Raw genomic sequence first — 16,646 nt, 5'->3', positions numbered from 1 at the left:
ACTTCTGAACAGCTAATGAAATGTTTTAATGCAACTGCTACTCTCTGTTTATCTATGCATAGTCACTTTAACTCTACCTACATGCACATATTACCTCAATTACCTCGACTAACCTGTGCCCCCGCACATTGACTCTGTACTGGTACTCACTGTATATAGCCTCACCACTTACTTTACTGCTGCTCTTTAATTTAAAAAAAAAAACGTTTTTTTTACCTATCTATTTTTTACTTAACACTTATTTTTCTTAAAACTGCATTGTAGGTTAAGGGCTTGTAAATAAGCATTTCACTGTAATACCTGTTGTATTTGGTGCATGTGACAAATACAATTGGATTTGTTTTGCTGAAGGCAGTACAGGCACTATTTTGGTAAAGCATGAAATGGGAGAGTGGTAGCGGGTAACATTTATGGTCTCAGCGGACCGGCTGCTCCGTTCAGCATCTCTGCGTTTCCCTTCCTCCTGCCAAACAGAAAGAGTGGGCATGATGGATGTCACTGTCACAGCTCTGGCCAGTTTGACAGATTATACAAGCATATTCCCCTCCCCTGTATAGAACAACAACACCTTACCGCTAGCTATTAGCCTGCCCAGTCTACTTCCACTGACAGCATGTTTGCAATACGTCATTTAATTTGAATGTTTTACAACCAAAACAAACAAATGGTAAATCACAAGCCCTTGACCTTGCAGCTGGATGGATACTCAATACCCAATAAGGGATATCTCTAGTGCATGTCATTATCGGGCCAGTGTAGTTTTGCCCTTTCTAGAAGCAACCCTAACCCTAGGCATTTGTGTAGATCTGGAACAACTTGATACGAGTAAGAAATAGGGTGAATGCAATTTGAAGTAAATCTCAGCTATGGTAAAAGTACACTAGATTTTCAGGACTATCATTATAAACAGGTTAATATGCCCCACCGGCATTAGACAACTATACAAAAAGCACTAACATATCTACAATTAGTAAATAAAACAAATTATAAAAGAACAGTCTGATTACCTGGAAGATTGGAACTTCATGAACTAAGAGGTTGTGAGTTCAAATCCCAGGCGACAAAATGTTGAATAATAATTACGGTATAAATTGCCATGCACAATGTAATCACATACAGTGCATTCGGAAAGTATTCTGACCCCTTGACTTTTTCCACATTTGATTAAGTACAGCCTTATACAGCCTTATTCTAAAATGTATTAAATTAATGCTTTTTCTCATCGATCTACACACAGGACCCCATAATGAACAGGTAATAACAGTTCATTGTTTTTTATTTTGCAAATGTATACAAAAAAACAAAAAAAGAAATACCTTATTTACATAAGTATTCAGACCCTTTTCTATGATAATCAAAATTGAGCTCAGGTGCAACCTGTTTCCATTGATCATCCTTGAGATGTTTTTACAACTTGATTGGAGTCCAACTGTGGTAAATTCAAGTGATTGGACATGATTTGAAAAGGCATACACCTTTCTATATAAGGTTCCACAGTTGACAGTGCATGTCAGAGCAAAAACAAAGCCATGAGGTCGAAGGAATTGTCCGTAAAGGTCAGAGACAGGATTGTGTCGAGGCACTTCTGGTGAAGGGTACGAAAACATGTCTGGAGCACTGAAGGTCCCCAAGAACACAGTGGCCTTCATTATTCTTAAATAGAAAAAGTTTACAACTACCAAGATTCTTCCTATAGTTGGCCGCCAAACTGAGCAATCAGGGGAGAAGGGCCTTGGTTAGGCAGGTGATCAAGAACCCGATGTTCGCTCTGACAGAGCTCCAGAGTTCCTCTGTGGAGATGGGAGAACCTTCCAGAAGGACAACTATCTCTGAAGCATTCCACCAATCAGGCCGTTATGGTAGAGTGGCCAGACGGAAGCCACTCCTCAGTAAAAGGCACATGACAGCAAATTGCCAAAAAGGCACCTAAAGAGTCCCAGACCAAGAGAAACAAGATTCTCTGGCCTGAATGCCAAGCGTCATATCTGGAGGAAACCTGGGACCATCCCTACGTTGAAGCATGGTGGTGGCAGAGTCATGCTGTGTGGATGTTTTTCAGCGGCAGGGACTGGGAGACTAGTCAGAATCCAGGGAATGATGAACGGAGCAAAATACAGAGAGATCCTTGATGAAAACCTGCTCCAAAGCGCTCAGGACCTCAGACTGGGGCAAAGGTTCACCTTCCAACAGGACAATGACCCGAAGCACACAGCCAAGACAATGCAGCAGTGGCTTCTCTGAATGTCCTTGAGTGGCCCAGCCAGAGCTCAGACTTGAACCCGATCGAACATCTCTGGAGAAACCTTAAAATAGCTGTGCAGTGACCTGACAGAGCTTGAGATGACCTTTTTTTTAATTATTTGTTTTACCTTTATTTAACCAGGTAGGCAAGTTGAGAACAAGTTCTCATTTACAATTGCGACCTGGCCAAGATAAAGCAAAGCAGTTCGACAGATACAACGACAGAGTTACACATGGAGTAAAACAAACATGCAGTCAATAATACAGTATAAACAAGTCTATATACAATGTGAGCAAATTAGGTGAGAAGGGAGGTAAAGGCAAAAAGGGCCATGGTGGCAAAGTAAATACAATATAGCAAGTAAAACACTGGAATGGTAGTTTTGCAATGGAAGAAAGTGCAAAGTAGAAATAAAAAAAATGGGGTGCAAAGGAGCTAAATAAATAAATTAAATACAGTTGGGAAAGAGGTAGTTGTTTGGGCTAAATTATAGGTGGGCTATGTACAGGTGCCGTAATCTGTAAGATGCTCTGACAGTTGGTGCTTAAAGCTAGTGAGGGAGATAAGTGTTTCCAGTTTCAGAGATTTTTGTAGTTCGTTCCAGTCATTGGCAGCAGAGAACTGGAAGGAGAGGCGGCCAAAGAAAGAATTGGTTTTGGGGGTGACTAGAGAGATATACCTGCTGGAGCGTGTGCTACAGGTGGGAGATGCTATGGTGACCAGTGAGCTGAGATAAGGGGGGACTTTACCTAGCAGGGTCTTGTAGATGACATGGAGCCAGTGGGTTTGGCGATGAGTATGAAGCGAGGGCCAGCCAACGAGAGCGTACAGGTCGCAATGGTGGGTAGTATATGGGGCTTTGGTGACAAAACGGATTGCACTGTGATAGACTGCATCCAATTTGTTGAGTAGGGAATTGGAGGCTATTTTGTAAATGACATCGCCAAAGTCGAGGATTGGTAGGATGGTCAGTTTTACAAGGGTATGTTTGGCAGCATGAGTGAAGGATGCTTTGTTGCGAAATAGGAAGCCAATTCTAGATTTAACTTTGGATTGGAGATGTTTGATATGGGTCTGGAAGGAGAGTTTACAGTCTAACCAGACACCTAAGTATTTGTAGTTGTCCATGTATTCTAAGTCAGAGCCGTCCAGAGTAGTGATGTTGGACAGGCGGGTAGGTGCAGGTAGCGATCACCAGCAGCAAGAGCGACCTCATTGATGTAAACAGAGAAGAGAGTCGGTCCAAGAATTGAACCCTATGGCAACCCCATAGAGACTGCCAGAAGTCCGGACAGCAGACCCTCCGATTTGACACACTGAACTCTATCAGAGAAGTAGTTGGTGAACCAGGCGAGGCAATCATTTGAGAAACCAAGGCTGTCGAGTCTGCCGATGAGGATGTGGTGGTTGACAGAGTCGAAAGCCTTGGCCAGATCAATGAATACGGCTGCACAGTAATGTTTCTTATCGATGGCGGTTAAGATATCGTTTAGGACCTTGAGCGTGGCTGAGGTGCACCCATGACCAGCTCTGAAACCAGATTGCATAGCAGAAAGGTATGGTGAGATTCGAAATGGTCGGTAATCTGTTTGTTGACTTGGCTTTCGAAGACCTTAGAAAGTCATGGTAGGATAGATATAGGTCTGTAGCAGTTTGGGTCAAGAGTGTCCCCCCTTTGAAGAGGGGGATGACCGCAGCTGCTTTCCAATCTTTGGGAATCTCAGACGACACGAAAGAGAGGTTGAACAGGCTAGTAATAGGGGTGGCAAAAATTTCGGCAGATCATTTTAGAAAGAAAGGGTCCAGATTGTCTAGCCCGGCTGATTTGTAGGGGTCCAGATTTTTCAGCTCTTTCAGAACATCAGCTGAATGGATTTGGGAGAAGGAGAAATGGGGAAGGCTTGGGCAAGTTGCTGTTGCGGGTGCAGTGCTGTTGACCGGGGTAGGAGTAGCCAGGTGGAAAGCATGGCCAGCCGTAGAAAAATGCTTATTGAAATTCTCAATTATGGTGGATTTATCGGTGGTGACAGTGTTTCCTATCTTCAGTGCAGTGGGCAGCTGGGAGGAGGTGTTCTTATTCTCCATGGACTTTACAGTGTCCCAGAACTTTTTTGAGTTAGTGTTGCAGGAAGCAAATTTCTGCTTGAAAAAGCTAGCCTTGGCTTTTCTAACTGCCTGTGTATAACGGTTTCTAGCTTCCCTGAACAGCTGCATATCACGGGGGCTGTTCGATGCTAATGCAGAACGCCATAGGATGTTTTTGTGTTGGTTAAGGGCAGTCAGGTCTGGGGAGAACCAAGGGCTATATCTGTTCCTGGTTCTAAACTTCTTGAATGGGGCATGTTTATTTAAGATGGTTAGGAAGGCATTTAAAAAAAATATCCAGGCATCCTCTACTGACGGGATGAGATCAATATCCTTCCAGGATACCCCGGCCAGGTCGATTAGAAAGGCCTGCTCACTGAAGTGTTTCAGGGAGCGTTTTACAGTGATGAGTGGAGGTCGTTTGACCGCTGACCCATTACGGATGCAGGCAATGAGGCAGTGATCGCTGAGATCTTGGTTGAAGACAGCAGAGATGTATTTAGAGGGGAAGTTGGTTAGGATGATATCTATGAGGGTGCCCGTGTTTAAGGCTTTGGGAGGGTACCTGGTAGGTTCATTGATAATTTGAGTGAGATTGAGGGCATCAAGTTTAGATTGTAGGATGGCTGGGGTGTTAAGCATGTTAAGCATGTTAAGCATGTTGTAAATCTCTCTAGGACAGGGTGACTTTTATCAATATATTCACATGTATTTATCCCCCCAAAATGAAATGCTAATTTGCTGCTAATGTGACTATCATAAAGAACTACAAATTCCATGATGATCCAGACGAGACTGACGAATTGAGGCAAAGGTAAGAATCTCTGTATTAACTGTCTAATGTTAGCCAAAGGTAGTAATGAATAAAGAGGCAACATTTCTTAAAAAAGGACAATTCTGTAAACTGTCTTGTGCTAGTTTTAACTGTTAGCATAGGTGTCAGCTAGAGATGACATGTAAGGGCTTGCAGGGATTTGTAGTTTTGCATGATGTCTTCTTTGATGCTAATTAGCATTTTCGAATCTGAGATTAAATAGAGCCGAATATATTGATAAAAGTCACCTTGTCTGAGAGGGATTTACATGATCAAAACGGCCCGCCAGGTTAAGTCCACTCGAAACAGACCTTATTTAAAGTGTTTCTAAAATCCCCTAAGGGGGGAAATTAACGGTAGAAAAATGATTGGAACCATTTCACTGTTTGACGGCTAGGTTTTATGCATATTATGACACCTCCACTGTGAGGCGATGTAGGTAGAAGGGTAAAAAAAGTTATTAATTAACCTTTGGATGGTGTGTCAATATACCCAGTCACTACAAAGGTACAGACATCCTTCCTAACAGTTGCCGGAGAGGATGGAAAACGCTCAGGGTTTTCACCATGAGGCCAATAGTGAACGTAACAGTTCGAGTTTAATGGCTGTGATAGGAGAAAACTGAGGATGGATCAACAACATTGTAGTTACTCCACAAAACTAACCTACACTTAACAAAATATAAATGCAACATGCAACAATTTCAAAGATTTTACTGAGTTACAGTTCATATAAGGAACTCAAGTCAATTCAAATAAATTAATTATGCCCTAATCTATGGATTTCACATGACTAGGAATACAGATTAGCATCTGTTGGTCACAGATACCTTAAAAAAGTAGGGGCATGAATCAGAAAACCAGTCAGTATCTGGTGTGACCACCATTTGCCTCATGCAGCGTTGATCAGTCTGTTGATTGTGGTATGTGGAATGTTGTCCCACTCCTCTTCAATGGCTGTGCGAAGTTGCTGGATATTGGTGGGAACTGGAACACACTGTCATCCACGTCGATCCAGGGCGTCCCAAACAGGATCAATGGGTGACACGTCTGGTCAGTATGCAGGCCATGGAAGAAAAGGGGACATTTTTAGCTTCCAGGAATTGTAAGAAAGCCATCTTCTCCCGGGAGACTGCTGGCAGTGGCACCCGTCATTACCCCTTCGTCAGGTTCAGGGTGCTGACGTATCTTGCCTTCCCCAAGCGGTTGATCAGTTCGTCCACCCGGGGCATGGGGTTGGCGTCAAATTTACTGACCTCGTTCCCAGAAGTCGTTGCAGAAGCGGACGGTTCTGTCCGGTTTCGGTAACAGCATGACGGGGCTAGACCACTCAGTGTGGCAGTCCTCCAGTACCCCCATCGTTAGCATTATCGTCACTTCCCGCTGGACCGCCGTCCTTCAGGATTCTGGTATCCGGTATGGCCGTTTACACACTTTTGTGTAGATGTGATGTTCCACAGATCCGTGCTCCCTGGCACCTCGGAGATCAAGGCCGTATTCCGCTGGACCAACTCTCAGAGCGCTTGTCGTTAGGTCGGGCTGAGGTCTTACCCCATGGAGACTTCGACAGAGGGCGGATTCTGCTATGCCCGTGTCCACATTGAGCACAGCGCCTCTAGTGTGTGCCACTTCTTCAGAAGGTTCACATGGTAAAGTTGAAGGGGTTTTCTCCACCCTGGTTGGCAGACCTTATAATTGACGTTGCCTATCCCGCTCGACAATATCATAGGGCCCATGCCACGTAGCCAGGAATTTGCTCTCCATTGGCTAGATCCAGAAGTCCGTGGAGCTCAAATGAGGAGAACCCAGTGGACGCTTGGGGTACCTCGCGCACCAATAACATCAGGCAGGGCAGCAGCTGGTCCCAGTTTCTTCCCGTCTCTCTCGATGACATTTTTCAGCATCTGTTTTAGGGTCTTATTGAAGTGTTCGACTAGCCCATCCGTTTGTGGATGGTACACACTGGTCCTCATTTGGTTGATTCGTAAAAGATTGCAGAACACTTTCATTACACGAGACATGGTCCTACAGAATTTCCCGCGGAATACCCACCGGGTTGAATAAATGGAAGACCTCTCGCGCGATAACGGTTGCTGCCGCCGTGCGTAATGGAATCGCCTCCGGATATCGGGTAGCGTAATCTACGATTACTAAGATGTATTTGGTGTCCCCTCGCGGTCTTCACATACGGACCCACCAGATCCATCTCCACTCGCTCAAACGGCACCCCTATAATGGGCAAGGGAACCAAAGGGTTTCTATAATATATCTGTGATCTGGCACTCAGGGCAGGTACGGCTGTAGTCCTCAACGGCACTCTTGACTCCGGGACAATGGAACCGATTCCCGATCCACTCCCTGGTTTTCTACATCCCCAGGTGTGCCCCGAGCAGGTGGGTGTGGGGGCGAGCTGCAAGACAGTCCTAAGATACTGGGTGGGTATGAGTAACAAGTCTTTTGACTCCCCATTGTGCTTTACTACCTGATACAATAAATTATGCTTGATGGCAAAGTGGGGGTAGCGCCACTCACTTACCCCGGGTAATAGTGCACCATCCACCGCAATCACCTGGCCCCTCATGTTCTGGAGGTGGGGTCTTCTAACTGGGCCGTCCCAAACTTGCCCGTGAGGATTCTCGTGTTGAGCGGCCCGTCTGGTGCCTCCACCTCCATAGTGGGAGGTGGAAACTCTTTGTCCTGAATACAAAGTGTTATGTTTGGGGCAAATCCAATACAGCACATTACTGAGTACCACTCTCCATATTTTCAAGTATACTGGTGGCTGCATCATGTAATGCATATGCTTGTAATTGTTAAGGACTGGGGAGTTTTTTCAGCATAAAAAATAACCAGAATGCCGCCGACACACAGGCAAAATCGTAGAGGAAAACCTGGTTCAGTCTGCTTTCCACCAGACACTGGGAGATTAATTCACCTTTCATCAGGACAATAACCTAAAACACAAGGCCAAGTCTAAACTAGAGTTGCTTACCAAGGAGACAGTGAATGTTCCTGAGTGGCTGTTATAGTTTTGACTTAAATCTATTGCAAGACCTGAAAATGGTTGTCTAGCAATGATCAACAACCAACTTGACAGAGCTTGAAGAATTTTGAAAATAATAATGGGCAAATGTTGCACAATCCAGGTGTAGAAAGCTCTTAACCAGAAGAGACTTAACCAGAAAGACTCATAGCTGTAATCCCTGCCAAAGGTGCTTCTACAAAGTATTGACTCAAGGGTGTGACTACTTACAGTTGAAGTCAGAAGTTTACATACACATTAGCCAAATACATTTAAAACTCAGTATTTCACAATTCCTGACATTTAATCAGAGTAAAAATTCTCTGTCTTAGGTCAGTTAGGATCACCACTTTATTTTAAGAATGTGAAATGTCAGAAAAAAAGTAGAGAGAATTATTTATTTAATCTTTTATTCATTTCATCACATTCCCAGTGGGTCAGAAGTTTACATACACTCAATTAGTATTTGGTAGTATTGCCTTTAAATGGTTTAACTTGGGTCAAACGTTTTGGGTAGCCTTCCACAAACATCCCAGAATAAGTTGGGTGAATATTGGCCCATTCCTCCTGACAGAGCTGGTGTAACTGAGTCAGGTTTGTAGGCCTCCTTGCTCGCACATGCTTTTTCAGTTCTGCCCACAAATTTTCTATGGGATTGAGGTCAGGGATTTGTGATGGTCACTCCAATACCTTGACTTTGTTGTCCTTAACTTCTTCAATATAGGGGGCGCTCTTTTAATTTTTGGATAAAAAAAACGTTCCCGTTTTAAACAAGATATTTTGTCACGAAAAGGTGCTCGACTATGCATATAATTGACAGCTTTGGAAAGAAAACACTCTGATGCTTCCAAATCTGCAATTTAGATATTATCTGTGAGTGCCACAGAACTGATGCTACGGGTGAAACCAAGATGAAATTTAAAACAGGAAATGCCCCAGATTTTGAATGCGCTTTGTTCCAATGTCTCCTTATATGGCTGTGAATGCGCAAGGAATGAGCCTACACTTTCTGTCGTTTCCCCAAGGTGTCTGCAGCATTGTGACGTATTTGTAGGCATATCATTGGAAGATTGACCATAAGAGACTACATTTACCAGGTGCCCCGCTGCAATTATTGCGCAATCTCCAGCTGCGTGCATTTGACCATTTGCTTCAGAGGAGAAACCAAACTGCCACGAATGACTTATCATCGAATAGATATGTGAAAAACACCTTGAGGATTGATTCTAAACAACGTTTTCCATGTTTCTGTCAATATTATGGAGTTCATTTTGGGAAAAAGTTCGGAGTTATAATGACTGAATTTTCGGGGGGTTTTCTTAGCCAAATGTGATGAACAAAACGGAGCGATTTCTCCTACACAAATAATCTTGTTGGAAAAACTGAACATTTGCTATCTAACAGAGTCTCCTCATTGAAAACATCCGAAGTTCTTCAAAGGTAAATTATTTTATTTGAATGCTTTTCTTGTTTTTGTGAAAATGTTGCCTGCTGAATGCTAGGCTTACTGCTATGCTAGCTATCAATACTCTTACAAAAATGCTTGTGTAGCTATGGTTGAAAAGCATATTTTGAATATCTGAGATGACAGTGTTGTTAACAAAAGGCTAAGCTTGTGAGCCAATATATTTATTTCATTTCATTTGCGATTTTCATGAATAGTTAACGTTGCGTTATGGTAATGAGCTTGAGGCTATAATTACGCTCCCGGATACGGGATTGCTCGACGCAACAGGTTAAGCCATTTTGCCACAACTTTGGAAGTATGTTTGGGGTCATTGTCCATTTGGAAGACCCATTTACGACCAAGCTTTAAATTCATGACTGGTGTCTTAAGATGTTGCTTCAATATATCCACATAATTTTCCTACCTCATGATTCCATCTATTTTGTGAAGTGCACCAGTCCCTCCTGAAGCAAAGCACTTCCACAACATGATGCGGCCACACCCATGCTTCACAGTTGGGATGGTGTTCTTAGGCTTGCAAACATCCCCCTTTTTCCTCCAAACATAACGATGGTCATTATGGCCAAACAGTTCTATTTATGTTTAATCAGACCAGAGGACATTTTTCCAAAAAGTACGATCTTTCCCCCCATGTGCATTCGCAAACTGTCGTATGACTTTTTATGGCGGTTTTGGAGCAGTGGCTTCATCCTTGATGAGCGGCCTTTCAGGTTATGTCAACATAGGACTTGTTTTACTGTGGATGTAGATACTTTTGTATATGTTTCCTCCAGCATCTTCACAAGGTCCTTTGCTGTTGTTCTGGGACTGATTTGCACTTCCGCACCAAAGTACGTTAATTTGTAGGAGACAGAATGCATCTCCTTTCTGAGCAGTATGACGGCTGCGTGGTCCCGTGGTGTTTACTTGTGCATTATTGTTTGTACAGATGCGGTACCTTCAGGCGTTTGGAAATTGCTCCCAAGGATGAACCAAACTTGCGGAGGTCTACAATTTGCTTTTCTGGGGTCTTGGGTGATTTTCCCATGATGTCAAGCAACATGGCACTGAATTTGAAGGCTGGCCTTGAAATACATCCACAGGTACACCTCCAATTGACTCAAATGATGTCAATTAGCCTATCAGAAGCTTCTAAAGCAGGGGTGTCAAACATACGGCCCGCGGGCCGGAACCGGCCCCCAAGGAGGTTCGATCAGGCCCGCAGGATAATTTGAAAGTGGAAAAAAATGCATAAAAGACATGGAATTAATTTTTTTAATTCGCTGCAATTCATGGATTATCCGCTAAGGGGCGCACTCTTTCCATCAGAGTAGAAGACAAGCCGCATCACTGAGACAGACTGAAAACAGCAGACGGTATCAATGCGCCATCTGCTGCTTGTTACGACGTTGTTAATACCTTGGTCTCTACCTCTCCGCTACACCCTCATTAGCCAAAATGTCGTTATCCAAACGGAGAAAAGTAGATAAGGAGTGTAGAATTTGCAAAGAAAAATGGACCACGTCCTATTTATTTACAGAGATGCACGGAAAACCTTTGTGCTTGGTGTGTTTGCAACAAGTTTCGGTATTGAAGGAATATAATATTCGACGCCACTACGAGACTCATCACAGCGAAAAATATGACGGCTTGCAAGGACAACTGAGAAGAGATAAGATTAACGAATTGCTGGCGGGTCTGAGGAAACAGCAGTCAACTTTCATCCAGAGCCGAGTCAGTGAAGCAGCGGTAAAAGCCAGCTACCTAATTGCTAGCGAAATAGCATTAGCATCGAAACCGTATTCCGACGGTGACTTTGTTAAACGATGCATGATGAAGGCGGCTGAACTTGTATGTCCCGAGAAGCGACAAGCTTTTGCCAATATTAGCCTGACGAGGAATACTATAGCAGAGAGGATTTGTTAACTATCGGCAGATTTAGACAGCCAATTGAAACAGAGAGTCAAGTCATTTATTGCATTTTCCGTGGCAATTGACGAGCACTGACATCACAGACGTGGCCCAACTGGCCATATTTATTCGAGGAGTTGATGAGACATTGACTGTTACTGAAGAGTTTCTTGAGTTGGTGCCAATGATGGACACCACAACAGCCGAGGACATTTTCGGCTCTGTCGTTGCTGCATTGGACAGAGTTGGAGTGGACTGGTCCCGCTGTCAGCCTGGCTACAGACGGCGCGCCATCCATGGTCGGAAAGAAAGCAGGTGTCGCGACAAAGTTCAAAGACAAAGTACAAGCCCTTAATGGAGGAGATCGTTTCTGGACATTTCACTGTATTTTTGCACCAGGAGGCATTGTGTTGCAAGTCGCTGAAAATGGACCACGTCATGGAGGTGGTTGTTCGCACTGTAAATTTCATCCGGTCAGAGGTCTGAACCATCGTCAGTTTGACAAACTTCTCAGCGACAGCAACATTACCCACAGCCTGCCATACCACACTGAAGTGAGATGGTTAAGCCGAGGCGCTGTGCTGAGGCATTTCTTTGATCTACGAGAGGAAATCGGACAGTTCATGGAGAAAAAAGGAAAACCGGTGTTGGAATTACAATCTCAGGAATGGCTACGGGACCTTGCATTCTTGAACACTTGAACAATCTGAACAAAATGTTGCAAGGCCGCAAAAAGTTGTCACACAGTTTTCTGACAACATACATGCATTTAAGTTGAAGCTGACTTTGTGGGAGATGCAACTGGCAAATGGCAACCCTGCTCATTTCCCCTGTCTGAGAGATGTGTGTGTGACCAGACCTGATGCGGACATGAAACGGTACAAAGACAAAATTGCAGGACTACTGCGGGAGTTTTAGAAACGTTTTCAGGTATTTGGTGAACTTGAGACAGAATTTTCAGTTTTTCGCTCACCTTTCACAGTTAAAGCTTCTGATCTGCCGGTCTATAAATTCAGCTAGAGATAATTGATTTGCAGTGTGATGCAGATTTGAAGGGCAAATTTGCCTCTGTAGGTCTGGACAGATTTTATCAGTATCTACTACCAGGGTACCCCAAATTAACAGCCCTGGCTGCTAAAATTTTGTGCATGTTTGGGACAACCTACCTTTGTGAACAAATTTTCTCAGTGATGAATATCAATAAAACAAAAATGCGTTCAAGGCTCACAAACAAGCACTTAAATGACATTCTGAAAGTGACAGCTAGTCAGGACATGACACCTGGTGTTGATGCACTTGTACAGGCCAAAAGATGCCAAGTTTCAGGTACAAATACAAGTCCAGACTAGACTAACACCTTTAAAATGCTGCCTTAGATACTGTTTGCATTGAAAGAATACAGCTCTGTGAAGATGAATCCTTACTGTGGTGATTTAAAAAATGTGCACTTTAATGTTAGTCAGCAGCTTCAAAACAAAAGTTGTGTGATGGAATTCTACTGTTCATACAACTCCATAAATTTTCAGTATGTATAGTATGTGTATGTATGTTTCATGTATGAAGTTTACAGATTTACAGGACAGGCGAACACTTTCTTCATTACACATTTAAAATCACTCTCCTTAGTTTGTAAGGTGTACGCAGGGATTACATTTAGATGTTATATGCGTATGTGTAAGTGGTTTAAAAATTCCTTTCTTTAAAAGTCTCATTTAATCTTAAAGTGCATTACTATATTTTTCAGTACCAATTAAAGTTTTGTGCCTTTGTACAATCAGTGGGATCAGTTGCAATGCATATTTGTGAATGATAAAAGTAAATTGCACATTTGTCTAAGGAAATATGAGGTGTTTCATGAAATGTTTTGTAAAAGGATAGTTCATTAAATTTCAATATTTTCCTAATGTTCTTGTGCTTCTTTACACCAAAACAAAGGAAAGACATGATATTTTGGTTATTTATAGCAGAGTATGGTATAATTTTAATGGTCCGATCACTTGACATCTCCCTAGGCCGTATGTGGCCCACGATGCGAAATGAGTTTGACACCCCTGTTCTAAAGCCATGACATCTCTGGAAAATCAGAAATTTTCAAAGCTGTTTAAGGCACAGTCAACTTAGTGTACTTCTGACCCACTGGAATTGTGATACAGTGAATTATAAGTGAAACTGTCTGTAAAAAATTGTTGGAAAAATGACTTGTGTCATGCACAAAATAGATGTCCTAACCAACTTGCTAAAACTATAGTTTGTTAATAAGAAATTTGTGGAGTAGTTGAAAAACAAGTTTTAATGACTCCAACCGAAGTGTATGTAAACTTCCGACTTCAACTGTATGTAATTGAGGTATTTCTGTATTTCATTTTCACAAAAATTGTAAAACATAAAACCATTTTTTACAACTTTGTCATTATGGGTACTGTGTGTTGATGGGTGAGGAAAAACATACATTTAATCTATTTAAATTTTCAGGCTGTAACACAACAAAATGTGGAATAAGTCAAGGGGTATGAATATGTTCTGAAGGCACTAAGTTGAAAACACTATGTTAAAAGCACTGTGTGCTTGACTTATTCCACATTTCATTGTTACAGCCTGAATTCAAAATGGATTATAATATTTTAACAAACCCAACCTTGCCAACAGACAAATATCTATGACTGGATCAGTGGTCCACCAAACAGAGCCTTGGATTGGCTCAGCAACAGTAACAAGAGATGTAATGACAGTAACAAGAGGTGTAATGTGTAATGACATTTTTTTTACACAAATGTTCTTGCACAGTTCCCATGAAACATGTCTATAACATTAATATCTTATATTCTGAGAACATAGCAACCATGTTCTGTGTATGTTTGATGTGAAGTTGATGGAATATTCTCCTAATACGTGATATATGTCTAGAAATTTTATATCTTATATTCTGAGAACATGGCAACCACGTTCTGTGTATGTTTGGTGGGACATTGATGAAATATTCTCCTAACCCACAAAAAACTGGACACATGAATGTTCTTGCAATGTTCTCGTTTAATCTAGAACATCTAGAACATTAATTTCTTGTGACATTAAGGGAAAAGTCTCTTGGAAACATTGCTTGCACATCACGGGAACATTCCTTTAAAAACATTAGTTAATGACCTAATGGGACTCTTACGGGTACGTTCTCTAAAGTTGTGGGAACGTTTGTTGTTAACTGGGAGCTTCTCTCTGACTGAAACATCAAATGCTAAAATGGATTCCTGTCACTGGCTTGATGTGTGTGACTGACACGGCTCTGCAGCTGGTTACCCATTGAGTGTAGGTAAACCAATAGGACAGCAGGTAAAGGGGAAGCTATCTTGACTCTTGACTTTATGTAGTCAATAAACCAAGATGGCCACCCTGATCATCATTGAAGAGTTATGGTGGTGCTGAAGGTGATCTTTCAGGTGCCCTCCCTCCCACCCACCCCAACTTCATCTCCTCCACCCCTGAATTAAAGTCTTGAGGTGATTGATGGGACTGAGAGAGACAGAGGCTCTAACAAATGAAAGCAGCAGTGAGAGAATGAGAGAGAGAAGGATGAGACATTGAGTGGTGGCTTACCCCATCCTTCCTGCCATTAGAAGCATCACATTGTAGATGTGTGAGAAGATGAAGAGGAAGAGGATGGTGCTGAAGAACATGGTCATCCAGGAGCCGTGATCCTCACGGAACATTTTCAGACGCAGATATCGACCTATAGGAGGAGGGCATGAGGACGACAAAACCTTTCAGTGGCAGGGTCCATTCACTGGGCATTATATTCTCTCAGTCAGTGTAATACTTTTGACCAGGACCACTAGTCAAAGGTTGTGCACTACATAGGGAATAGGCTACCATTTTAGATGCAACCTGTGTCTGCTGTACCAGCAAATATGGGCTCAACAAACAAGGATGAAATGATAGGCTGTGTTCATACACATAAATAAACATGTGTCAGAAACTCGGCCTTTAAAGCATTGAAATTATCATTAAAATACCATTCTGGAGCACTATATCCTCCCTTCCAATTTCAGTGCAATTTATTTTGGTGAAATAAACCTTGCCAACTGAACTGACTGTTCTAAAATGGCAGCTCCTCAGTACAGGGATCTTCATCCTTTTCTTTCACATACAAAAACCCATGTCACACCCTGGCCTGACCAAATACATGAAGAAAAACACAAAATACTTCGACCAGGGCGTGACACACACGGTCTCCTCTGAACAGTTGATGTTAGCGTCCCACCTCGTCAACAGCCAGTGAAACTGCAGGGCTCCAAATTCAAAAAAGAAATCCCATAATTAAAATTCCTCAAACAAATCAAGTATTTTACACAATTGTAAAGATACACTTATTGTAATTCCAGCCACAGTGTCCGATTTCAAAAAGGCTTTACGACGAAAGCACACCTAAAGATTATGTTTAGGTCAGAGCCAAGTCACAGAAAAACACAGCCATTTTTCCAGCCATAAATCTTCAATAATGTTCCAACCGGAGAATTCCTTTGTCTTCAGAATTGCAATGGAACGCAAGCTAACTCTTATGTGAACGAGCGTGGCCAGCTCGTGCCTCTCTGGCAGACCTCTGACTCATTCCCTTCTCATTCGTCCCCACTTCAAAGTAGAAGCATCAAACAAGGTTCTAAAGACTGTTGACATCTAGTGGAAGCCTTGGGAAGTGCAATATGACCCCATAGACACTGTATTCGATAGGCCAAGAGTTGAAAAACTACAAACCTCAGATTTCCCACTTCCTGGTTGAATTTTTTCTCAGGTTTTTGCCTGCCATATGAGTTCTGTTATACTCACAGACATCATTCAAACAGTTTTAGAAACTTCTGTGTGTTTTTCTATCCACATCTACTAATCTACAAATCTACTATATGCATATTCTAGCTTTTATGGCTGAGTAGCAGGCAGTTTAATTTAGGCACGCTTTTCATCCGAAATTCCCAATGCTGCCCCCTACCCTAGAGAAGTTAAGAAACTTTTAATGTTATTGACATTTTCCGGATTGACTGCCCTTTATGTCTTAAAGTAACGATGGGCAGTCATTTCTGCTTATTTGAGCTGTTCTTGCCATAATATGGACTTGGACTTTTACCAAATAGAGCTATCTT

General features: G+C 42.4%; 1 protein-coding gene across 3 annotated transcripts in view; it reads right to left on the bottom strand.

The window, feature by feature from the left end:
* The window catches only part of LOC118401376 (transmembrane protein 117-like), a 100,671-nt gene that overhangs the window by 42,338 nt on the left and 41,687 nt on the right, over positions 1-16,646 (bottom strand). For 2 of the 3 annotated variants that reach the window (XM_052475056.1, XM_035798837.2), the window contains exon 3: positions 15,109-15,241. In XM_052475056.1, the coding sequence (XP_052331016.1) occupies positions 15,109-15,241 (133 nt within the window). Of the gene's footprint in view, positions 1-15,108; positions 15,242-15,772; positions 16,150-16,646 lie in introns of those variants that run through there. The other variant, XM_052475057.1, reaches the window with a different exon arrangement.

Source organism: Oncorhynchus keta, chromosome 22 (assembly GCF_023373465.1).
Source record: "Oncorhynchus keta strain PuntledgeMale-10-30-2019 chromosome 22, Oket_V2, whole genome shotgun sequence".
NCBI lineage: Eukaryota > Metazoa > Chordata > Actinopteri > Salmoniformes > Salmonidae > Oncorhynchus > Oncorhynchus keta.
Note: the sequence above shows the minus strand (reverse complement) of the source record. Positions and strands in the feature narration are given on the sequence as shown.